This window comes from Phoca vitulina, unplaced genomic scaffold (assembly GCF_004348235.1).
Source record: "Phoca vitulina isolate PV1807 unplaced genomic scaffold, GSC_HSeal_1.0 scaffold35, whole genome shotgun sequence".
In the NCBI taxonomy this organism is placed as follows: domain Eukaryota; kingdom Metazoa; phylum Chordata; class Mammalia; order Carnivora; family Phocidae; genus Phoca; species Phoca vitulina.
Genome location: NW_022589738.1, coordinates 348,096 through 369,603, shown reverse-complemented (window position 1 = coordinate 369,603; position 21,508 = coordinate 348,096). Strand labels below are relative to the sequence as shown.

Below are 21,508 nucleotides of genomic sequence, written 5' to 3'. Positions count from 1 at the left end.
TAATTCATCACAGGGCAAATCACTGCATCCTATTTTGTAAACCTCCAGCAAACCAAATTCAAACTATAAATATTGAAAGTGACCCCTTTCCTTAAGCAGCACAGATTGAACCACTGTGATAATCACATTCATTTGGCTTACCTCAGCCAAAAGAGGGAGCAAAACTTATAATGGTGCATATTATTCATGACTTTACAACAGAGAAAACAAAACCATCTTTAAGCTAAATAAACATTTAACATATTATGTCTGTTGGCTTTTTCAACCATTAACATTTAGATCTTTGATCAATTCAGGCAAAACGATAACTGCATAATATTTGTCATTAGTTCTAATTAAACAATAAATATGAAAGTGTAGTTATATATGGATATATTTATAAATATATGTAAATATATACTTTTAAAAAAGTTGTTTAGAGTTGTCCAAATAATTTAAGGCTATTTCAAGAAGTGGAAACAATATTGGATTAAGAATCACAAGGTCTAGATTTTTTTTTTAACTGCCACTGTTTGAACTTGACCTGTTAGAATTAGAGCACATGGTGACACAACTTAGCTCCCCAGTCTTTTGTTTGTAAATGTTAAGCCAGTTTTCTTAGAGCTCATCCAACTATTATGAGTGTTATTTTTACCATTTTATGAAGTTTGAATCTCATGTAGTTATTTTATTTTCTTGTAATCTTCATGATGAATCTAAGAAATAGAAGTTTCTAATGTTTTGTGAGAAAGAAAATACAGTTTTTTTCCAAAATTCCTCTTCCCTTAGTTAATTCTTGCTCATCTTTCAGTTCTCAATTCATTTGTCACTTCCTAAAGGAAAATTTTTCTGATCTCATTTCATATATTATTCTATATCAGTACTATCCGTTAGTGTTTCCTGCAATGGTGGAAATGATCTATATTTTGCTTTCCAATATGGTAGCCATTAGCCACATGTAGCTTTTGAGATTACGAAATGTGGCTAGTGTGATTGAGAAAAGAAGGTTTTAATTTTGTTTATTTTTATTAAATTCAAATTTGAAGTACTAAATCATAGATAGCTAGTGTTTATCATTTTGGACAGCATAATTCTAGACCATAACCCTCTCCTTCACTTTATTTGCCATCATTTTGACCTTGCATTTCTTAGTGTAATTGCTTGACTAATTTCTCGCTGAACCATTAGAGTATAATCATCATATTTAAATAGGGCCAGGTATATTTTTACTCATTTTTGGATCTTCAGGACCTAGCCCAATAAATGGTAAAAAGCAAGTGCTCAGTTAATAAATTATTATGGTGTGACTGATGCATTATGCAACTCAAGGGACACCTTTCATTTAGTGTATGTAAATGTGCCTTGCATGGAATTGTTCAGTGCATTGTGGCCAAAGCAGTGACATTACAGAGTGGTTCTGAACCAGGATAGGGAAAGGAGGGGAGTTTAAGTGATAGTGAAATCTATAACAGAGAAAGGGCCATTGTCCATGCTTCCATTTCTAAGAGTTCAGTGATTAACAGTGAAGTATTAAGATGTATTAATCCTCAAAAAGTTGAAAATAGAGCTACCCTATGAACCAGCAATTGCACTACTGGGCATTTATTCCAAAGATACAAATGTAGTGATCCCAAGGGGCACCTGCATCCCAATGTTTGTAGCAGCAATGTCCACAATAGCCGAACTATGGAAAGAGCCTAGATGTCCATCAACAGATGAATGGATAAAGAAGATGTGGTATATATATACAATGGAATATTATGCAGCCATCAAAAAATGAAATCTTGCCATTTGCAATGACATGGATGGAACTAGAGGGTATTATGCTAAGTGAAACATGTCAATCAGAGAGAGACAACTATCACATGATCTCACTGATATGAGGAATTTGAGAAACAAGACAGAGGATGTTACAGGAAGGGAGGGAAAAATGAAACAAGATGAAACCAGAGAGGGAGACAAACCATAAGAGACTCTTAATCTCAGGAAACAAACTGAGGGTTGCTGGAGTGGTGGGGGTGGGAGGGATGGGGTGGCTGGGTGATGGACATTGGGGAGGGTATGTGCTATGGTGAGCGCTGTGAATTGTGTAAGACTGATGAATCATAGAACTGTACCCCTGAAACAAATAATACATTATATGTTAATTTAAAAATTCAAGCATCTGGGGCGCCTGGGTGGCTCAGTCGGTTAAGCAGCTGCCTTCGGCTCAGGTCATGATCCCAGGGTACTGAGATCGAGCCCCGCATCGGGCTCCCTGCTCGGCGGAGAGCCTGCTTCTCCCTCTCCCTCTGTCTGCCGCTCTGCCTGCTTGTGCTCTCTCTCTCTGTTAAATAAATAAAAATCTTAAAAAAAAAAAAAAATTCAAGCATCTAAGATTATTTAGAGTTTGTTTCTGGAGTTTGTTTGAGAATCACCCATTCATTGACTTCTATAGGTAAACACTAATTTGTGATTTGACAGTCAGCAATTTCAAGACAGCATGCTTTAATCTAGGAATTTGCATTATACACATGAAAGCCTGAAAGAAAAAGTAAAACAGAATTTGAATCACAGGATTCCTTAACATAATGTGTGTAGCATTCAGTCATGAACTGTATATGACATGTTTCTTTTGCTTTTATACAGTTTCCTTTAGATAAAATTCTATATTTCTAATATAAACTCCAAGGGGATTTCCATACAGGTAAACAGATGTTACCAAAAGGTCAGAAGCTTTCCTCCTTGGGCCTTAAATACACATATGTTCATATATATAATCCTGCATTAGATTTTTCTTTTCTTTTTTGCTGTTCTTAATATAATCCCTTTAATAGATACAGTTTTTCGTTTAGAATAAAAATTAAGTCACCGAGCAGAGAGGCCTTCTTCAGTGACTGTCAATTTTCTAAGAGGTAAGCACCTTTTTAGTTTTTTTCTTTAGGCTACTTGTAGCAAATCTCTTGATTCCAACTTGGTTCTTTTTGACCTTTCTCTCTGACTCATTCTACCATCACCCACCAGATCTGTCAAGAAAAGGAAAGTTAATAACCAGGTTCCAAGCCAAGAATGAGATTAGATTCACACTCAAGCGAGGGAAGGTGAGTTTTGAATTTTGAAAAGAAGTCCTTCAAGGGTCATGTAATTACTAGGGTGTTATCAAAAAATTATTACTGCTGCATATTCCTCATTTAGGAGGCGAGTGCCACAATGCCACAGGGCAGTGGAAAGTTATAAATGGTGACATGCAAATGAGTCAGGAAAGCACATACATTGGTGTTCTGCTGCCCCATTTGCTAATGGAAAATGCAACATCAGAAAGCATGCCTTTCATGGAGAATGACATATCTAGGACATTGGCTGGGATTTATAGTCAGCCATCTTTCTGCTGCTTCATTGGCTTTTACAATTCATTTCAATTCTCACTTATAGGAAAAAATCATTGTGCATAGATTAGCATATATCCCCGTCATGCTTCTTTTGGCTGCTTCTTTTACTTGTGATTAATTTTTAAAATTCAGCTAATTTATTTATGTGATAGTTCCTGAGAATCATGACTTGGAAAATAATTTTGCCTTCGTCAGAACTTGTCTCCATAACAATACTCTTACATGCTTTTTGCTAAGCAGTTGTTCTGCTCTTCAGATTCTACCTTGATTTAAACATCCACTCTCTTGTTTTAATTAAAGAGTCCTGTTTCAGACTTTTTATTGTCTAAGGAAAGGGGGAAAAAGGGATAAATAAAAAAATGACATGCCTCAGGACTAATGTATAAAATAAAAGATCTGGAAATCACAAATCATTTGGTGCTTTCCATATTAGAACATTAAATCTTTGGAAAATGTTTTATTCAGATTTAATCAGCACCTTGGAGATATCATCTGAATCTTTTGAGATTTTTGCAAGCCTTATTTCTGACCCAGTTTTTTTTTCATTTTTCAGGTGTTAAGGAACTACTACTTTCTGCATGTAAATGGGAAATCAAAACTATTTGGAATAAGTTATATCTTGTTAACTATTTGACTGGTAGTTTAAGCAGTTTATTTTACTTTTACCTAAGGTAACAGTGATGCCACACATTATATACCCTGGAACCAAATAATTGTGCAAAGACTAATTTCACTTACAGAGGCTTTTTATAAAGCTCTAAGAACACGTAGTATGTAAATATAAATTAAATCGTTGTTGGTATGGCTATTACATTATATTTCTGAACATAGCATCATAGTACATTTTCAATAATTATTTAAAACTTTCTAAATATTCTTCTGTATAAACAAAATCAAACACACATAAAAAAACAAAATCATCTTTTTTGATCTGTATGATCTAAAGTCATGTATAACAGCTAATAAGACATTTTAAAATAATAAAAATCATAAGTAGAATATATTGTTTTTTAGGGTGCCACTTTCTATGGTAATATTTAATGTTACAACAACCGTACGAGTTTCAAATTACTCAAAGTTATAGATTATGAAATTGACATTTAGTTTAAATAATACTTTCATGATCCATATCTAATAAGTAGCAAGAGTGGAAGCCAGACTCGTGTCTTTTTGACTCCATAGCCCACACTCTTTACCATTCTATTTCAAGGTCTCCATTTTTTTTTACTGGATAAAAAGGTCAGCCTGATTCAGTATTTCTGAAGGCTGACAGCTGTATTTCTGAAGAAACATTGTCACAGTAGAACTAAAAATAGAATACTCATTATAGGACTTGCTAACAGTGCTTCCCTTTTATAGATATTAGACCAGTGGTATAACTCTTATAAAGACAAATATTTCAAGAAAGATGAGGGGGCACCTGGGTGGCTCAGTCAGTTGGGCGTCTGCCTTTGGCTTGGGTCCTGATCCCAGAGTCCTGGGATCAAGCCCCACGTCGGGCTCCCTGCTTAGGGGGGGAGCCTGCTTCTCCCTCTCCCCACTGCTTATGCTTTCTCTCTTTCTCAAATAAATAAATAAAATCTTAAAAAAAGAAAAAAAGAAAGATGAGGAGCTCCCCAAGACTTAAGGTCACTTGAGATCAGTGACCAATGGCAGGTATAAGATATCATGCCTAGCCTTCTAGAAGGAAACTTCCATTCTTAGTATCCATTTGGCCCAACAAATACCTGGCCTCCTATTTCTGATGGCTTCTTACCAGACTCACACATCAGTAATCCTCCTTCTTTCGTGTCTTTAATTTATTCTAATATCATAGTCACTTTCACATAACTACAGTAAGCTCAAATATCCCTAAAACAGGAAATTTATTTTTGAACCAGCACTACCATATGTAATTTTCCCTTAAATATCAGATTCTTGAAAATAGGAATCTGTTCTTCCCATTCATTCCTCAGTCTTCTGTGATTAGGGGCCAATTCCCAGCACTTTAAAGATGTTATAAAATCTTTCTGGAGGATATCTAACTCCCCATCTACTTCTATTCTCAAGTTGGACCCTACCCTCTAACTTATTAGTTATGTTCATAGCAATTTCATATCAGTGAGCATTGTAGTATAAACATTATTTAATGGAAAAGGAAAGCAATATGCTTAAAAGAATGTCAAAAAGAGTGTCAAAGAAAAATCCTTTTATTTTGGGATGCCTGGCTGGCTCAGTCAGTGGAGCATGTGATTCTTGATCTCAGAGTTTAAGCCCCACGTTGGGCATGGAGCCTACTTTAAAAAAAAAAAAAAAAGTAAAAAAATTTTTTTAAATCCTTTTATTCTATAAGGAATGTAAATAATACACATTTCGTTTAATTATATGTATAGCTATAATGTCTAAAAATTATGGAAATCTAGAATTTTTATGATTTAGAGGAGGCTTATTAAAAACAAAACAAAGGAACAAAAATCTAAGAAAAGTAAACTGTTTTTGCCAATACCACTCAGTAGTAGATCTAAGAGTCATATTAATGGAATAACTCTAGTTTGATTTAGATTTTCATCAAGGTCTCTTTATTTTCATATCAACACTATACAGCTTAATAATGCTGACCACGCATTGTATTTATAAAGCACAACATCTCTTAGACATTGTCTTTGGTTTGCTCCTGTACTTTTTTCCAAGCCTTGATGTCAGTTCACCATGGTTATCTTGTTTCACAATTTGTTGCTTTATTCATTGATTATGTTTTTGTTCAGCTCTTAATGTGACCACACCTACTGAAGAGAAATTCTTTTATATTTCTGTAACACATTACTATTTTTCGTCTTTTTCTACTGTTATTTTCTTCCCTTGCTCCCCTAATCTCACTCTTCACTAATTACCTTCCTAAATGTCAAACTCCTTTGGCCATTCTCCTCTAATGCCATATTTTCCTTTGCTAGAACTTAAACTCGAAGAACGGAAGTCAAAGGGAGAAATCTTATACTGTATTGACAAGGAAGGACAAGAAAGCTGTATATATTGAATGACTCTCATGTTCTAGTACCAAGTGACAAGATGATAGTGGTTCTCTTAAGCTGTATTGTGGGTTGATGTTATGAGTTGAGCTGTGACCACTAAAGAGATATGTTGAAATCCTAACCATCACCACCCCACCCTCCTCCCCGGCCAACCTATGAAAGTGACCTTATTTGGAAATAGAGCCTTTGCAGATGTAATGCAATGAAGTTGCTATCATTAGGATGAGTCCTAATCCAGTATGACTAGTGTCCTTATAAAAAGAGAAAAACACCATGTGAAGACACAGATACACAAGAAGAATGCTATATAATAGCAGAGGCAGAGATTGGAGTGGTGCATTTTTAAGCCAAGGAATTACCACCATTAATATTTATCACCATAAACTAGGAAGAGGAAGGAAGGATTCTCCCCTAAAGGTTTCAGTGGGAATGTGGGCTTGCTGACAACTTCATTTTTTTTTCTTTTCTTTTCTTTCCTTTCTTTTCTTTTTCCTTTCCTTTCCATTCCTTTCCTTTTTTTTCTCTTCCTTCCCTTTCTTTGTTTCTTTGGTTCTTTGTTTCTTCCATTCATTCATTCATTATTTTAAGACCTTTATTAATAGGTGCTTGCCATTTGTTGACTTTCTTTAAAAAATCAAGTTGTAAACTTTTATTACAAATTTTAAAAGAGGTTCTTAAAATTTCAACGTGACTAGATATGAAACGAGTTAAAAACCTTTAAAGGTGTATTGAGAAAAACTAGGTTCCCCTCAAAAAAGCACATTTGTTGTTCACAAAAAGGACGTCTTTATGTAAAAACAATAAAAAAAACTCCATGTTTTGTAGATAATGCAGATGGCTCTAGTTGTATGGTCAGTGAGCAGAAAGCAAGCACATAAGGTCTTCAGCTCCAATCTTTTGTTCATTTCTTATTGCTGGAATTTGGTATTCATTTTTTCTTGTTGGATGACTAAACTGGATGATGTTAGAGATGGTAAGCTGGCATTTATTCAGTTCCCACCTTCTCAGCTTCCAGAGCAGCAGGTGTAGTGGCTGGTTTTATCTACTTGCCATCTTGTTGTTCAGGGATTTCTAGGCATCTGTATGGGTAATTGAAGGACTATACTTTCAGGGATCATTTCTATAGTTTGTATGGGTAATTGAAGTTGCAGTGGTACCGATGTTGAAGTGACTGCTGACCTTGGAACTCCCTGACTTTCCTTACCTTCTTCATTGCTGCCCTCTCTAGACTGTCTTTGGCGAGGCTGACCCAGTAGAATCACAGTCTGTAACCCCCATATACATAATCTCTCTTGCTGGTCTGCCTTGCTGTCCTGCACCCTGGTTGTTGACACCATCCATCCCTTCTCCTTGCACAGGTTGGTTGTAAAACTGTCGTCACCACCCTTAGGGTCTCCACGTGGAATAATGTGGGAACCGTCACCTGTAGTAGAGCTTGCGTTGTTGGTCTTAGCCTTAGAGAGTACTCACTGACCCCTCATTCTTTTCCCGGCTGTCACTATTCTGCTAATTCTGCTTGTTTGTCTGGAGGACCCCAGTGACTTGGGTAGCGTCCCTAATGGTTAAGGTGTGCAGCATAGTAAGTGTTGTCTGCTGGAGCTCCACCATGGCCTGTAACATATTCTGCCTCGACACCCTTTTGGCCTTGAGTAACCTCAGACTCCACACTTGCTTTGTGTCCTGTATTGTGAAGGTACTTCCTCAGCTTATTCTCATTTATGGCAGTCTGGTATACAAATACATCTTCTTTGGTGTCATTCTTATTGATAAAACCATTCGTGTTTCTTACACTGAAACATTGTACTGTTCAAAACCTTTGCGAGTAGCTTTTTGACACCACCAGCAGACACCGCTGAAGTGAGACCAACCAGGGCCACTGCTCCCTGGTGCTCAGTTTGGTGTCAACAGTGACGGTGGGGGGCTGAGGGGAGGTGGTGCGGCGCAGCTGCTGTGTCTGCTAATGTTTGTGGGGATGCTGACTGGGGCCTCCTTCGGCAGCTGATGTGGCGGCAGTAATGGGGGCGCTGCCCGGGGCCCTCTTCGCTCCACTCTTCTCTCACTAGGTATGGAACTCCTGACACCTTTATTTCATTAAGACTTCTTGCCTCCAAAACTGTAAGACAATACGTTTCTATTGTTTGAGGTCACCCGGTTTGTGGTACTTTGTTACAGCAGCCCTAGGAAACTAATCCAGTTGATGACCTTGGCTCACATTTGGTAAATGCTATATGTGAGGGTCTGTTGGAATACCCATATGGAGATGTACACCCACTGCAGAGATGGAGAGCAGACAGTAAGAAATAAAAATCCAGTGTTGAGGGAAAAGGTCAAGGTTGGAAAGGTGACTCTGGTAAACTTCACTATATCAGCCATAGTTGAAAAACCTATGAGGAGAACATACATATTGCTTTAATCAAGGTCATTAGTGCCAGCCACTATAACAACAATAATCCAAAAATCTGTGATAATATAATCAAGTTTTCCTACTAACTTAACAGTTTAAATAGGTTTTCATCAAAAAGTCTTCCACATGGTGAGCCAGGAATCCACATTTCACCTTATGGCTCCCCTACCTTAAAGGGACTCCTCAGATTCTTTATTGGATTCTTTGTATTCAGTAGTCCAATGAGCAAAGAGAAAAAGAGAGTAGGATCATGCAAGATACTTTATGAACCAGGCCTGAGTTCCACTAGCTAGAGCTCAGTCACTTTCCGCAAGCTTAACTACAGAGGAGCATGGGAAATAAAATCTCCCTGTTTGATCAGATGAACATGTCTTTAGATTCTATCACAGATGGGCAATGATCTGCACATTTAAGAAGTGCAGACAGGATTCTAGTATGTTCAGAAGAGAGGGAGAGTAAGAGCATTTTTGGCTACATGAAATCAGAAAGTACAGGGCTGTTTGTGTAGAATAGTGAAGAAACAGTACAATTCGGCAAAACAATAGAAAGGAAGTGAAAGAGAGGAAGAAAACTGAATGAGTAGAGCCACAGAGGGAGTGGAGCCCAGGATTTCTTCTGAAAATAGTATTGGGACAGTTTAGTGAAGGCACGCAAACCAGAATCCAGTTAAAATCAAAAGAGGATATTTATATATCCCTAGTTAATGCCCAGATCAGTAGTAGGTTCACCCTTTCACTTTACCTTTGCCAAGTGGATTTAAAATTCTGCAGACTTTAATTTATTGAAATTTACTACTGAAGTGAGAATGACAGTTATGTCTTTCCACTTCTCAGTATGGGACCACAGTTTTATTAGAATGCTTGCCCTCTGAGCTCAGCAAGGAGCATGTTATAATTAGATGAGTATTACAATAGAGATTCTGTTAATGGGATTTTTGAGACACAGTAAAAAAGAAAACCTACAAGAGTGTCTCCATTAGACTCTATATAAGTAAGGGAAACCTGTCTTAGGAGACCACTAAAGAAATCAGCAGGAGTTAGTTAACTGAAGGTCAAACAAAATGACATGCTAAGCCTTGGGGGATACTGTTAAAATAATCACGGCAGGTAAGGGACTGAGTGACTGGAGGTGCCTGTGCATATTACTAAGATGAAAATGAAGATGGGAATTAAAACATCACAAATGCCCTCTTTATTTTTGTATAAACTGGAAGTCCACCTCTCAGTATACAATATTAACATATGTTTTTCTCTACACTGAAAGTGTGAATTCACAGGGCACCCTTTAATGTACATGTTCCATAAACAGTATTTTAAAAATGATTCTCACTTGAGCTCACATACCCTCTGCCTATTTTTTTAAGCATATACATTTTTTTCTGAATGTATAAAAAATATACTTGTTGTTAGAGAACTTAGAAAAGGAAGAAAACATAAGAAGGTAAAGCACATAAAATGCCACAATTCCAAAAAACTCACATTTTTGTTTTCCTATTAACTATTCATATACATCATATTAATATATCCACTATGATAATTTTTATCTGTTTTTCTATCCAGTAGTTTTCATTGAATATTTTGATTTGGTTGGTCCTTTTTTTCTCATTGACTTCATTTTTTTCATTATCTTGGAAAAATCATGTGAAACAGCTTTAAAAATAACTACAGGAACTTCCGTCTAATCTATCTGAATTTCCTCTAAGGGAAGTTAAAGAAAATGAAGTCAATTATTTTTTACTCATTCAGCACAAGTCTGTACTATCGTTGTTCAGGTACAGAAACTAATATTCCCCAATAAGGGAAAGCACACATAGGATGAGGGAGGGCCTTCCTTCTCCATGGGCCTGCCCTTCCACACTGTAGGGATTCCTCTAAATACCTTTCACTTTTTTTTTTAATTTTTTTTATTGTTATGTTAATCCCCATACATTACATCATTAGTTTTAGATATAGTGTTCCATGATTCATTGCTTGTGCATAACACCCAGTGCTCCATGCAGAATGTGCCCTCCCTAATACCCATCACCAGGCCAACCTATCCCCCCCCCCCCCCCAGAACCATCAGTTTGTTTTTCAGAGCCCATCGTCTCTCATGGTTCGTCTACCCCTCCGATTTCCCCCCCTTCATTCTTCCCCCCCCGCTATCTTTTTTTTTTTTTTCTTAACATATATTGCATTATTTGTTTCAGAGGTACAGATCTGAGATTCAACAGTCTTGCACAATTCACAGCGCTTACCAGAGCACATACCCTCTCCAGTGTCTATCACCCAGTCAGCCCATCCCTCCCACCCCACCCCCCACTCCGGCAACCCTCAGTTTATTTCCTGAGATTAAGAATTCCTCATATCAGTGAGGTCATATGATACATGTCTTTCTCTGATTGACTTATTTCGCTCAGCATAATACCCTCCAGTTCCATCCATGTCGTTGCAAATGGCAAGATCTCATTCCTTTTGATGGCTGCATAATATTCCATTGTATATATATCCCACACCTTCTTTATCCATTCATCTGTCGATGGACATCTTGGCTCTTTCCACAGTTTGGCTATTGTGGACATTGCTGCTATAAACATTGGGGTGCACGTACCCTTTCTGATCCCTACTTTTGTATCTTTGGGGTAAATACCCAGTAGTGCAATTGCTGGATCGTAGGGTAGCTCTATTTTCAACTTTTTGAGGAACCTCCATACTGTTTTCCAGAGTGGCTGCACAAACTTGCATTCCCACCAACAGTGTAGGAGGGTTCCCCTTTCTCCGCATCCCCGCCAACATCTGTCATTTCCTGACTTGTTAATTTTAGCCATTCTGACTGGTGTGAGGTGGTATCTCATTGAGGTTTTGATTTGGATTTCCCTGATGCCGAGTGATGTTGAGCACTTTTTCATGTGTCTGTTGGCCATTTGGATGTCTTCTTTGGAAAAATGTCTGTTCATGTCTTCTGCCCATTTCTTGATTGGTAAATACCCTTCACTTTTAAGAGGTCAAGGTGAGAAAGGGCAGGGAATGAGCAGAGACTTTATCCCTCGTTTACTTTGTAGATTCTGCCTCCGAACCTAGACTAACTGGAATGAGACTCTGCTCCTAAGTGCTGACCTTTCCAAATATTCGACTCCTGTCCCCAAGATTCAAAGGGTTCCACTTGGATTTGCTCTGGCCCAAGCATTTATCTCTGAGTAACCACAGGCGATTGATCCTGGTATTCAAACTGACATGACTTTAGGATTTCATGCTATAGAATGTTTGTGATAATTTACAACACCAGGGGAAAATGAAATAACAGAATTGCTGCAACATCAATGTTGTGCTTTTTCCCATATGACCAGGCAAGAAACTAGCAACTCAACCAGAAGACAATTAGGTGTCACAAAGGTGAAAAAATACTGTTCTAGTGCAGGCATTTATCCCAATAATGGGATGATTGTAGACTGCTGGTCATGTTTGACTATAGTCTAGATTCAGCAGTATTCCTTCCTCTACCCCTTTCAGACTTGGATGTTATTTGTATAAGACTAATATATAAAAGACTACAGACTGAAAACACATCTTTTTTATTTCTTAATGCCCTTATAGACCTAAAATAATATATGAAGCACAAATATTTCCATATATGCTGTCTTGAACCATAAGCATATATGAAAATTAGTCTTAATTTTAATAATCAATTGTTAATATGGCCCCAAGAAGTTTTACTGCCAGTTTTAGAAGTAGAGAAATGAGGGTGAATTTAGAAATTTTGCTGACCTAATTTTGAAGAGATTGATTCATATGTTTTCATAAATCCTGATTTGAGGTTTAAAAAGTTAATATGTTGGTTATGGTTGTGTCAAATCAGATGATAAAATTTTTCTTATAAAAAGTGACTGATAACAACATACCTGGATATATACAGGATTAATAATTGAGAATTATTTACATGCATGCTTTCCATACATGATTCATGGCACATAACTGTGCCAAAGAATTGCATTATGGTTGATCAAGATTTGAAATATGGTTCTTGTCAGTTTGTAAATGGTCTTTGATCACAAATTACTTCAGTTGGCACATATTAGAGTCCATTTTTCTTTTCTGCTTTATTTACATTTTTTCACTAAAGTGCTTTGTGTTTGTTTTGGTGTTGTTCTACTTATTTATTTTTAAATGCACAAATTCTTTGATAGGAAAATCAATTGCTTCCTCACAAAAAGTATACAGAAAGGGAATCAAGATTTTGAGGAGGAAGAAGGATGAAGATAATTAAAATAGACACTAAAAAGCAATGAACACAATCCTCATTTGACCCATTTATTCTTTTGGTGTCCTGAGATCCTCCATAACTAAATGACACTGCATGCTATTCTTCATAATTTTTAGGGTTATACATTATAAAATTTTAAAAGAAATTTTTAAAATATATCCTCTTAAGTAATAGCCATGACCATTTTTCCTCTGGTAGATTACTAAGTTTCCCATTGCAGAAGACAGGGTAAAACCAGGTAGATTTTTAAAAATGGGTATATAGAAAAAAAAATGTTTAAAAAAAAGAGAAGAAGAAATGGCATGATATCTAGTAAAACAAGTGATCATGGAATTATGGGGCTACACAGAAATCAGAGAGAGTGAATTTGCCAAGTAAGGCATATTTCTCTGGTCTGTTGGTCTCATAATGATATTATATTCTTAAAAGTATTAATAAAATTGGAATCACTCTAACTGCATTCTTCTTAGTAGTGTTCTTACAAATTAGACCCTTTTCAAGTTTAATCACTTAAGCACATGGGCATCTTGTAGCTCTGTGTCCTTTTAGACTCTTTTAAGAGTTTAGTCCTAAATAATGAGAAGTCCCACATATTCGGCAAACTTTTCTTGAGTGTTTTTCCTCATCACTCTCAGCCTAAGTTTCCACGCCCACATTTGAAATCCCTACCTCTAAAATATGTATTTAAAATTTTCACAACAATCATACCATTTTGAAAACAGCACAATACTTCTGTCCCACCGAAAGCTTTGTATATTATAACTTCTATCCCCATTATGGCCAATATTAGAGATTTCATTAATTCTTTCAATTCCTGATCTTATACATGATGTCAGATTTTCCATTTGTTAATTTTTGTTTTTGTTTGTGCACTCATTTATTGTGTATTTTGGAATTGTTTCTGGTAGTACTATCTTTACAAAATGAACTATATGAGAACATGTTTTAAGTTGTAAAAAGTCCTAAGAACAATTATGCAGAGGAGTAAGCTGAATATCACAAAGCAAAGAATATATATATTTACAAAGCAAAGAATATATTTAACACATACATTTTAAGAGATTTATTGAATACTACCCATATACCGACATGGAAATCTTGATGGATTGCACAGGGATAGTGTTGCTACTTGGTGTCTCAGGATAGGCAGTTATCTCTGCCCACAGGGAATAGCAACTCATAAGATAGTTTTCTGTCTTAGAAATAGGAGAGTGTTTTCATAATTAATATGATTTCCATTGGTAGAACAAGTTTCAGCACTGGAGGCAAATCACTTTTACTATGTATAAGAAAATACTTTGTTTACTTACTAATCTTCCACTGGCCCCTCCCCTGGCCTACAAATAACCTCATTATATCTCCCATCTTTCTGTTGTGTTCACTGATATATCCCTAGTGCCCAGAATAGTGCTGGGAAAATAGTAAGTGTTCTCTGTACATTTTTGAATGAAATAATTAAAAGAAAATCTGAGTTAATCTGTCTAGATACCATCTAATTTATGTCCTTTTATTTAAAAACTGAACTGAAAGAAGATACTCAGTACTTACTACTCCTTTTTCTTCATGTAAATTCACTTGTAAACCTACCAAAAGCAATCATCCCTGCGTACCATTCAAATAAAACTTTTCTCGATGTCCCCATGCAAGGACCAATTCTGGAGCTCTGTTCTCTCTAATGTTCCAGATGGACTTCCTCGGGGCAGTTGACTCTTCGGCTTCCTTCATTCTTGAAACTCCTCCCGGAATTTTATAGTGAGAAAGAATCTTAATTTCTCTCCCCCCACCCCTCGCTCATTGTAATCCCATATTGACTGGTGCCTTCTGAGAACCTGTTGAATGACCAGTTTAGGGAGTGGTTAAAAGCATTATTCTGGAATCTGGTGGCTCAGTTCGAATTTCGGTCCCCTAGTTACAAGATTTTCTGAACATGCTCCTGTATCTCGCTTGTACTTACCTCAGACCATACTTACCACTACTTACCACTGACTCTAGCCCTCGTTGGTTCATATCTAGAGTTTCACAGGTGTGGTTATGATTTTGCAGCACTGGGTTAGATGTTGGTAGAGGCCAGAGCGTAACATGTATCAAATAACAGTGTCTTTTCTAAAATTATTTCATTTAATTTTTCAAGCAATTGTGAAGTAAATACTCTTTTTTCAATCTCAGTAGAAGTATCTGAACCTCAGATGAGCCAGCTACGTTGATCCAGGTAACACAGTAAATGACAGCGCTGACTTTGCCATTAGTATCTGGTTAGTCACACTTTGTTTCTTGAGCACTCCAGCAATTAAACCCTTTGGGAGGAAGGGGAAAGAACTCTTTGAGGGGGTTTCCTTTGGGAAACTGAAGTTATAAATATGCCCTGAAAGGCCATTGGTATTGGCATCTTACAAACATTATGATATCTCAAGAAGATTATGTAGCTGGATTAGATAATGAGATTGTAAATGTCTCTCAGTTAAATCAGGCTTTATCTAAAACCAGTTCATTGCATGCCAGCTCTTGAAAGCCTCTGGTTCTTATAAATCATGATATACAATGACTTCAACTAAAGTCCTTGCTAAATTTAATCAAGAACATTCTGTACAATGGACTATCCTTTATGCAGTTAGTAGGCACTAATGACTGGCTTGCATAGGTATATTTATCCTGGTATGGACAGTGAAGTATTGGCGTCTATCTGCTGTATTTCTTGAGCTTTAAAACAAGCAGACAAGAAGCAATCCAAACAGTGTATTTCCACATAACTGAGTAAAGTAACATCAGATCCTAAAATGTAGTCCTTGCCTGCTCTCAGATGGTATGACCCAATCTAGGAAGTGACCACAAAGCCCTTAGATGTGATTTAATATGAATTGTGGCCCTACTTCATAAAATAGCATTTCATGATATTACTTTGTGATTAGACTACTACAGGTTTTTTTTCAAGTAATTTTTTTAATAGTTAAAATGAACTATTTCCAGGCTCTTCTCCATGCAAAGCAGGAGAAATATAAAGGCTCTTTTTGATCTGGCGTCTTGTATTAATTTAAATTGAATCTTCACTATTTGAATTTATTGCAGCAGATGTCCTCAGCTACCCAATTATTTTAGCACAATTTGGCACATATATAATTTTAAAAGATCTTGTATCTAGGCGAAGCATTTAATTTCCTACCAAATTAATCCCTTTGGAACATTACGTTGGATGCCATAGTGATTAAAAAAAAAAAACAAAACTCTTTCATAACAGCAAGTTGCTCCAGTAAATACCCAGTACTCTGCACAAATGGAAGATCTGCATTTATTTCCTCTGTTATATATGGTGCAGGTTTTCTTATTACTAATTATGTACTCTTTCTCAGCTATTTTTAATAACAATGTGTGTTGTGCCCTTTCCTTTCTAATTCTGGGTTTTTCTGTTCTCCTGTTTGAAGGAGATGACATGCTTTTCTTGACCCTAAAAGGGCAATGAATGTGGATTAAACCAGAATTCTTCAGCAATGTGGTCAGGAACAAGAATGATAATGTTTAAGATTTTGCTTAGCTAAATGACATATAATTCAATATGCATTTTTAGTAATTAAAATAAGTTAACGTGTCCCAGTTACTGTTGCTGTGTAACAAATCATTCTAAAACTTTTTAGAGTAAAGCATCCATTTTATTATGTGCACAGATTCTGTGGATTAAATACTTAGATATGGCATAGCACAGATGGTTTGACTGTGATCCATGATGTCTGGGCCTCAGCTGGCAAGACTCAAAGACTAGAGATGACTTAATGGCTGAGAGCTATGAAAATCTAGAGGTTCTTTCACATACATGTGTGGCACATTGTCTGGTATTATTAAAAGTCTGGAAATTCAGTTGGGAATGTTGGCTGAAACACTTGTATACAGCTTTTCGTGGTATTTTTGGTTTTAATACCATGGTCGGTAGTTTTTTGAGGTAAAACATCTTAGAGGAAGGCATGCCAAGATCAAGCATTCCAAGAGTGCCAGGTAATAGAGCCTCAGAATTCACCTGGCATCATTCCCTCCAAATAGCTATAAGCCCATCCCAGAAGTCAGTCTGGATTCAAGGAGAAAAGACACAGACCCCCACCACTTAATTAGAGAAGTTGAAATGATTTGTGGATATATTTTAAAACCACAACAAATATATCATCTAATAGAGTGATAAATGATAGGTAATTATTTTCTGTATGCTTAAGATTGTTGTAGTCTGGGCGCCTGGGTGGCTCAGTTGGTTAAGCGACTGCCTTCGGCTCAGGTCATGATCCTGGAGTCCCGGGATAGAGTCCCGCATCGGGCTCCCTGCTCAGCAGAGAGTCTGCTTCTCCCTCTGACCCTCCCCCCTCTTGTGCTCTCTCTCTCTCTCTCATTCTCTCTCTCTCAAATAAATAAAATCTTTAAAAAAAAAAAAAGTTTGTTGTAGTCTATATATAACATTCCACATCCCTGGACTGTAAGGAGATGCATTGAAGTTCAGGTAGCAAGCACGACAAAGTATTCACCATATTTGTTATGCTCAACCTTGTTATTTTTTGTTTTTTGCTTTGAAAATATTTTGTTTATTTTAATGAAGCTAGTACAATGTTCATTTAAAACCCATGTCCCAGGGGCACCTGGGTGGCTCAGTTGGTTAAGCATCTGCCTTCGGCTCAGGTCATGATCTCAGGGTCCTGGGATGGAGCCCCACATTGTCGTGGTCGTCCTCGTCGTAGTCGTCGTCATAGTCGGGCTCCTTGTTCAGCAGGGAGTCTGCTTCTCCCTTTCCCTCTGCCCCTCCCTCTGCCCCTTTCCCTCTGCCCCATCCCTCTGCCCTTCCCCCCACTCATATGTGCACTCTCTCTCAAATAAATAAATAAAACCTTAAAAAAAACCTATACCCCAGGCCAAAAAGTACAAATAAAATCAAAAAGAGCAGTGTTCTGTTGAACACACTTCTGCATGAATAACTTTATTAACTGCTAATAGAAATTAGGACTTTCCTGGGATCTTCTGATGAGATTTTTCTTTTATCTTAAAATGCTTTCTCCTTAGTGAAGCCATCTTTGGAGTTAATCATTACTCTCACCATCGCTGTTATCTCGGCTCTAGCCCAATAGTTCTCTTCTTTTGATCCAGATACTCAAATTCTAAAAGTAGCTTCAAGTTAAGGAAAGATCATTTTCCACAGTTCAGTTCTTTGAAAAACTTCCATCTCCCACTGTAAGTCATAGTCCAAGAATGAAGCAGTCACATGCTAGAACTTCAGGGCCCATTGAAACGTCATTTTGAACACTGGAATTGGTTGATCTTATTTATCACAAGCCTGAAAATGCACAGTCGTGGCGTCTCTGTGCACACATGTAATTTTTTTAAAGGAGAAGGTGATATATGAAGGAGGCTGAAGTTTGATCAACTAAAATTAGCACAATGAAAACAGGTGATAATGAATAATGGGCACTAGAATTCAAATTATCAGATACTTTAAAGAGAGGTGGTGCCAGTTTTCAATTCCGTTTTGAACACCACATTACAAAATAACTATTTTTAAAAATAAAAAAGGATTGAAGGTAAAGGAAAAAAAAGATGAAAGGAATACCTAAATCATTGAATGACCGCCGGTTTGTTCGTGATAAACTTCAATCACATCATCTTCCTCCATTACCAGTTCTTTGGCGGTGTGATTATCAGCAATTCTCTCACCATCAAACAGAAATCGAAGTGTATGCACTGGAACTCCCTGTCTTTGACAGTAGGATTCTTTGAGTTTCTTCATATAGGTTGTCATTTTCACTCTGAAGTGTACCTCACTGTTATCCTGTCCAACGACTTTTAGTTTAATGTATTCTCCTGCCGCCTTACCACCCACGTCTTCATTGGAGGGTTTTGCCTCCTGGCCGTCCATGGTGACAGTGGCTTCACTCAGTGTCTCCACTCAGGCGTGGTGGTGGCAGCCTCAGGTAGGCAGAACCTCGCTCCAGGGGTTTACAGATCTGTCTCTACCCCACAGCACGATGCTATAACTGGGTTGCTATGCTCAGGTTTGAATTCTGCTTTGGAATTCTTGATGACATGTCATAAATTTTCTTTATGATCCTTAGGGTTCTACTGACCTCAGTATGTCATTTGAGTTCTTTAATCGCTACATCTCAAGAGCAAGCTTACAATAAAAAATAAGAAGGGGATAAAAGGGAAGCACATAAATCAGCAGTATTACTCAACATCTCTTAGTCATCTGTCTCAGTTTGGGTTCCCCATAAATTAGACAGCAAGGAAAGGACTTCGGAGCATGTAGTTTATTTGAGAGATGATCCCAGGAAGCATAAGTAAGAAAGGAGAGAAAAGCCAACAGACTATGTTAATGGCTAGGGGTTTGCTGCATTCAACTGGGGCTCAAGGTGCTGAGGACCATGTGAGATAACACAGTAAACATGCCTCAGAATCATTTGTCTAGATGAATAAGAAGCAGGAACATTTTACCACCATCATCCATACCCAGAGTTTGAGATTTGGCACAAGGTGTATCAGGGATTCCACAGTTACCCATTGTTTTTGTTTGTGGTGAGCATTATCCCCTGCTGCCTAGAAAACTCTTGGAGAAGATCTGCCACTCAAGCAAGCCCTTGAGGGAGGGAACTGTCAGAGGGTGTGGGAATCATGTACCAGACAGAGATGCCAGGTGACTCATTTGGGGCAAGGGGACATGGGATTGGAGTATCAACATCTCCTCCATCTTGGTTTTGTGTGTGTGTGTGATAATTATGATTTTATAAATGTATTACATTTACATAGTTTAACAAAAGCAAATAATCTGAAAGGCTTACAAAAACCAAACGTGTAGCTGCTTGTTCCACCTTTCCCCTATCTTTACACCTTGTGCCTGCCTCTAGAGGCAGTCCTTTCCAATTCATAACATTCTCTTATTTACCTCCATATTTCTAAATATGTATGTTGCAATTTATCCATCTTATAACTTGTGTATCACTTTCCTGGTATGGCCATTGAGAATTTAATTTTTTTAAAGGATTTGTTTATTTATTTATTTATTTGCGAGAGAGAGCGTGCGTGAGTGGAGAAAAGAGGCAGAGGGAGAAGCAGGCTCCACGCTGAGCGGGGAGCCTGATGTGGGGCTTGCTCACAGGGTCCCAGGATCATGACCTGAGCTAAAGGCAGAGGCTTAACCGACTAAGACACCCAGGCACCCCTGCCATTGAGAAGTTAATGTTTTACATTATCTCACCTCCCTCCAATTCTCCCTCCCTTCCTTTTTCCAATCTTGTTATACCACAGTTTTGGGGTAACTCAATATTCATGTTATTTTGACAATACAAACATTTTCCATTACTAAGACAAATAATACATAATGATAACAGCAGATCCTTGCTTGTAAAACTTCTGATTTTCCTAAGGAAAAGTATTTTCATTTTTATTTGTTTTTTTTTAACGTACCTACTGGTAATTCTTTCCACATGCTCTGTATGCTCTGTAAAATGTATGTTAGCAATATCATTCCTGCAACATTTCTATTTTCTTTATGGAGTCATCTTCATTGGTGACCCCAATACAGTTCAATCACAACTAGCATACTGTATAACAGTCGTCCTGAGATTTCCCTTTACCTTTATTCTAGATCTTCTCTTTGCTTTTCATCTTAGATGACTTGCTTCTTGGCTCCCAGAAGTCATGTCCTCTCTCTTGGTGTGTTACCTTCCGTTAGTAGATTACATCTCCCATTAGGTTCTTGAGAGTTTCTATGGAAGAGAAATTGTTTTGAGGGTGAATTATTTCTGTAAGTGAAAATGTCTTTATTTTACCTTGACATTTGTTTGACATTTTAATGTCATTATAACATTCTAGCTTGAATATCATTTTTTTCAGAATTCTGAAGCATGCCCAAGTTGTCATCTAGTTTCCAGATGTTAGTACTGGGAATTTCTGTGGCATGATAATCTCCAACCTTTTGTAGTTAACCTGTTCTATGTGCTGTTGCTCTTGGGTTAGTTTCAGTTTTCTTCTTGAAAGCTTTTGCTTTTTTCCTTTCTCCTTTATGTATTAATATCTTGCAGTATGTGGGCTCAGAGGGTCCATTAATGTGATATTTCTGCCGCTACTTTCTGGCTAACATGGTATTTGTCTCTCTCAGTGGTGTTTTTCGTTTGCACTTTTTTTTTTAAAGAACTTTTACAAGCCACATATGAACTTTCTGGTATGACCCTTTGACAGTGTTACCAGTTCTCCTACTTTCTACCTCTTTGCCTTCTTTCTACTTTGGGGGAGATTTTATTGACTTTATTTTATTGCATTTCTATTTTGGTGCCATTATTTTTGATTTGCACGACATCTTTTTTCTTCATATCCTTAATATGCATTCTTTTCTGGTTCCATGTACACAGTGCCTCCAGTGAATGTTAGTTCAACAACATTTGCTCTGATTTCTCTGAAGATATTAACTATATTTATTTGAAGTTTCTTCATTTTCCTGCACTATCTTGTTTCCTACATCATTTTTATATACTTTGAGTTTACTTTCGTCTCTTTCA

At 37.2% G+C, this 21,508-nt stretch overlaps 1 protein-coding gene and 1 pseudogene across 2 annotated transcripts; both read right to left on the bottom strand.

Annotated features, from left to right (window-relative positions):
• Window positions 1–7,475: 7,475 nt before the first annotated feature.
• Window positions 7,476–14,598, bottom strand: LOC116645979 (annotated as a pseudogene).
• A 3,969-nt stretch (window positions 14,599–18,567) lies between these two features.
• LOC116646179 (small ubiquitin-related modifier 1-like) lies at window positions 18,568–18,873 on the bottom strand. 2 transcript variants are annotated; one of them, XM_032426804.1, is made up of 2 exons: window positions 18,700–18,873; window positions 18,568–18,624 (listed from the first exon to the last, which is right to left on the bottom strand). In XM_032426804.1, the coding sequence occupies exons 1-2, from the start codon at window positions 18,871–18,873 to the stop codon at window positions 18,568–18,570; spliced, it is 231 nt and encodes a 76-aa protein (XP_032282695.1). The 2 variants fall into 2 exon arrangements, with proteins under 2 accessions (XP_032282695.1, XP_032282694.1); XM_032426803.1 differs by having other exon boundaries at window positions 18,568–18,873.
• Between the last annotated feature and the right edge of the window lie 2,635 nt (window positions 18,874–21,508).